Source organism: Myxocyprinus asiaticus, chromosome 37 (genome assembly GCF_019703515.2).
Source record: "Myxocyprinus asiaticus isolate MX2 ecotype Aquarium Trade chromosome 37, UBuf_Myxa_2, whole genome shotgun sequence".
Lineage (NCBI taxonomy): Eukaryota > Metazoa > Chordata > Actinopteri > Cypriniformes > Catostomidae > Myxocyprinus > Myxocyprinus asiaticus.
Window position 1 is genome coordinate 7,940,018 of NC_059380.1, and position 3,028 is coordinate 7,943,045.

General features: G+C 44.4%; 1 protein-coding gene across 1 annotated transcript; it reads left to right on the plus strand.

Annotated features, from left to right (window-relative positions):
* Nucleotides 1-780: 780 nt before the first annotated feature.
* On the plus strand, nt 781-2,532 carry LOC127428128 (uncharacterized). Its single transcript, XM_051676231.1, has 2 exons — nt 781-1,012; nt 1,514-2,532. Exon 2 carries the CDS (start codon nt 1,539-1,541, stop codon nt 2,355-2,357), a length of 819 nt encoding a protein of 272 aa, XP_051532191.1. The 5' UTR covers nt 781-1,012; nt 1,514-1,538; the 3' UTR covers nt 2,358-2,532.
* Nucleotides 2,533-3,028: the final 496 nt, after the last annotated feature.

The following is a 3,028-nucleotide window of genomic DNA, read 5'->3' on the forward strand; positions in this document are numbered from 1 at the left end:
GTAAAGTCACATTGGGTTAACCTCCTCGTGTTCGCTATAATGTGGTTCTCACTCTCGGTGGGGCGCGTGGTGAGTTGTGCGTGGATGCCATGGAGAATAGCGTGAAGTGTCCACACGCGCTAGGTCTCCGCAGTAACGCGTTCAACAAGCCACGTGATAAGATGTGTGGATTGACTGTCTCAGAGGCGGAGGCAACTGAGATTTGTCCTCCGCCACCCGGATTGAGGCGAGTCACTACGCCACCATGAGGACTTGGAGTGCATTGGGAATTGGGCATGCCAAATTGGGGAGAAAAAGGGGAGGAAAAAAAAAAGACAGTGAGTCAGCTTCTGTCAGAAGCAAGAGTGAGTTCCCATAGTTCCCAGAGCCAGCAGTCATACTAAGTGTAGGTGCGTTTCTTAAGGATGAGGTAAGTTCTTCCATTTGCTGTCCCAGATCTGAAATTTGAAAAGAGGGTTAGTATGAGGAGCCGCTTCCCTTTTAGTCACCCAACCGCTTACAGACATACACAATCTTTGGAATGCATGTGTCAGGTGCTGGCATGTACTTTATGGCAGTGAGGTGGAATCCTTTGGGGGGGTGGGGTGCTGGCTTGGAAAGATCTGTTTAGGTGTCATGTCTCCAGACAAAGATTTTGGTGATGCAGTTGGGATTAAAGGGTTATATCACTTAAAAATGAAAAGATTTTCATCATTTATTCAACCATGTTGTTCCAAACTTGTATGATTTATTCTTACTTTTGAAGAATGATGACATTTTGGTTTGGAACAACATACGGATGAACTATCCTTTTATATCTTTTTTAGGTGCAGTGCAATAGTGGAAGAACCCAGTTCTGCAATGCTCAGGACAACATCTGTATGAAATGGGAGCAGAACAGTTACATGTGGTCAATTTGTAACAAGCCCAGAGGGGAGGGAGCAGCAGTCTAATGAGATGACGTTATCAGTGTTGTTGAGAGAAATCTTGAAGGAGAAATTCCAGATAAAGCTCTACTCTGCTTTGTCAGCAGGTACAAAAGGACCATATAAAAGTGTGCTTGATTCATCAACTTTATTCTTGTAAACAGAATCCAAGCAAACCTGGAAAGTTTCTAAGCCAACATGTCAATACGCTGTCAGCTCACAAAAGGTTTGCTTTTACGCAACCCACAGCAATATTTAGGAGTGCATATTCTGTGCTAAGAAATGAGAACCAAATATGTACTCTCATACAGTTGTTCCTCAGGGATAATGAGACGTCTGGCTCTGAAATCGGAGAACTCCTTCCCCACTGCGCACTCCCAAGTGCCAGAACGTTCACTGTAATTTACCAAAAGTGGCTGCTGCTGCTGCCATAAAGCATGTGTTTAACATTCCAATCTTTTTCTCAGGGTTTGTGTATGCCTTACACTTCCTTTCTCGCTTTCTCTCTCTACTTTACATAGCTAAATTTGAGCATAAGTATGATGTGTCATTTCTGTTGCGATGCAGCCTTTGCCTTACTTCACATGAGGATCATCTCTCTCCCTCAGAGACAGCCAATGTCCCAGGCAGGAAATGGGAGTTTACATTGGCCTGACTTTGCTTGGAGAGAACAAGTGGTCTCAAGTGTTCAGAAACTGCAGAGTAGCTGCAGCCGAGCCCCATCCCCCCACTCAAGATTCCCTCCCACGGCTGCTCTCCCACTCAGTCAGGGGGAAAACGCCACCAGAACCTCGGCCAGGGCTTGGGGCTCGGGCCTGGGATACAGGAAGAAGCTGTCAGCCTCTTATAAACACGAATGGTCCTGCACCCACGACAAACTTGAGCCTGAGGGAATGCTTCAGAGCCGCCATACTGTCTGTGTCAAACTGCCTTCACACGCTAAGTCAAGCATTTCTCACCACAGGTATTCTAAACTTCATTAAAAGCATCTCTGCAGTTATAGTGGCTCAGGCCTCTGTTATGTCTCTCTGTGATTTTGTCTGTGTCTTAAACCAAAGGCAGTCGCCTCATTGCCCAGTCAGTATATTAGGGTGTACTCACACTAGGCAATCTGTACCATGCCCGAGCACGTTTGACCCCCAAAGTCCAGTTCATTTGACTAGTGTGATCACTCTGTACCATGCCTGGGCGTGGTCCCGAGAAGAGGTGGGCTCGGGCATGGTTCAGTTGACTCGGTACGCATCTAGTGAGATCGCTAACCATGGCCGAGTACGGAATGACATCAATGATGCAACTGGGCAAAGGGATTACTTTGGTCTACGGCATAGGTGCAGTGTTTACTGGAAATTTGGGCAGACGAGAGTATACAGGATCAACTGGATACAACACACAAAAACACACAAGAACGACTATCTTCATGCTTGTGGATACCAAAGAACCATTGAGCAATGACATGACAAGCTGAAAAAACTGCGGGTTCAGTATCTGAAGGTACGGAATGCAATCTGGCAGCTCGTCGGACGAAAAGGATAAATTCCAATGGTACAATGCTGTCAATAATTAGGCATGTGAGAGGGCCACGTGTCACCGTGCCTCAAACGACTCAAAATAAGCCACAAAGTAATTAATGTTACAATGATGGACTCCATTGTGCTCTGCAAAAGAGCTCTTTTCTTCTTGTTTTCTTCAAAACAAAAAGTTGCATTGTAATGACGTAAGCGTGCTCAGGCCCGGAACATTAAGTGCAATGTGAGTTCAGGCCAGCAGGGGAGTGGGGAGGGGGGACAATCGTGCTTGGGAATGATACAAGGCAACCAGGCCTAGTGTGAGTACGCCCTTAGTTAGGGATGCTAGGGCTCCGATACGGATGTTTTTGAATGATCGGTTATTGGTTGGCCGAGAACATTCCGAATCCGTTACTGTGTGTTAGTAATAGCTGTTAATGTCAAAGTTCAAACATGACATAAAGAACTATTAAAGCACTATCAAAGTAGACCAAGTCTCTTGAAGCCATAAGATAGCTTTGTAAATCTGCGTTAAAAAAAAAAAAAAAAAAAAATATATATATATATATATATATATATATATATATATATATATATATATATATATATATATATATA

Coding starts and splice junctions, on each gene's coding strand:
- LOC127428128 (XM_051676231.1), top strand. CDS start 1,539: ATGGGAGTTTACATTGGCCTGACTTTGCTTGGAGAGAACAAGTGGTCT.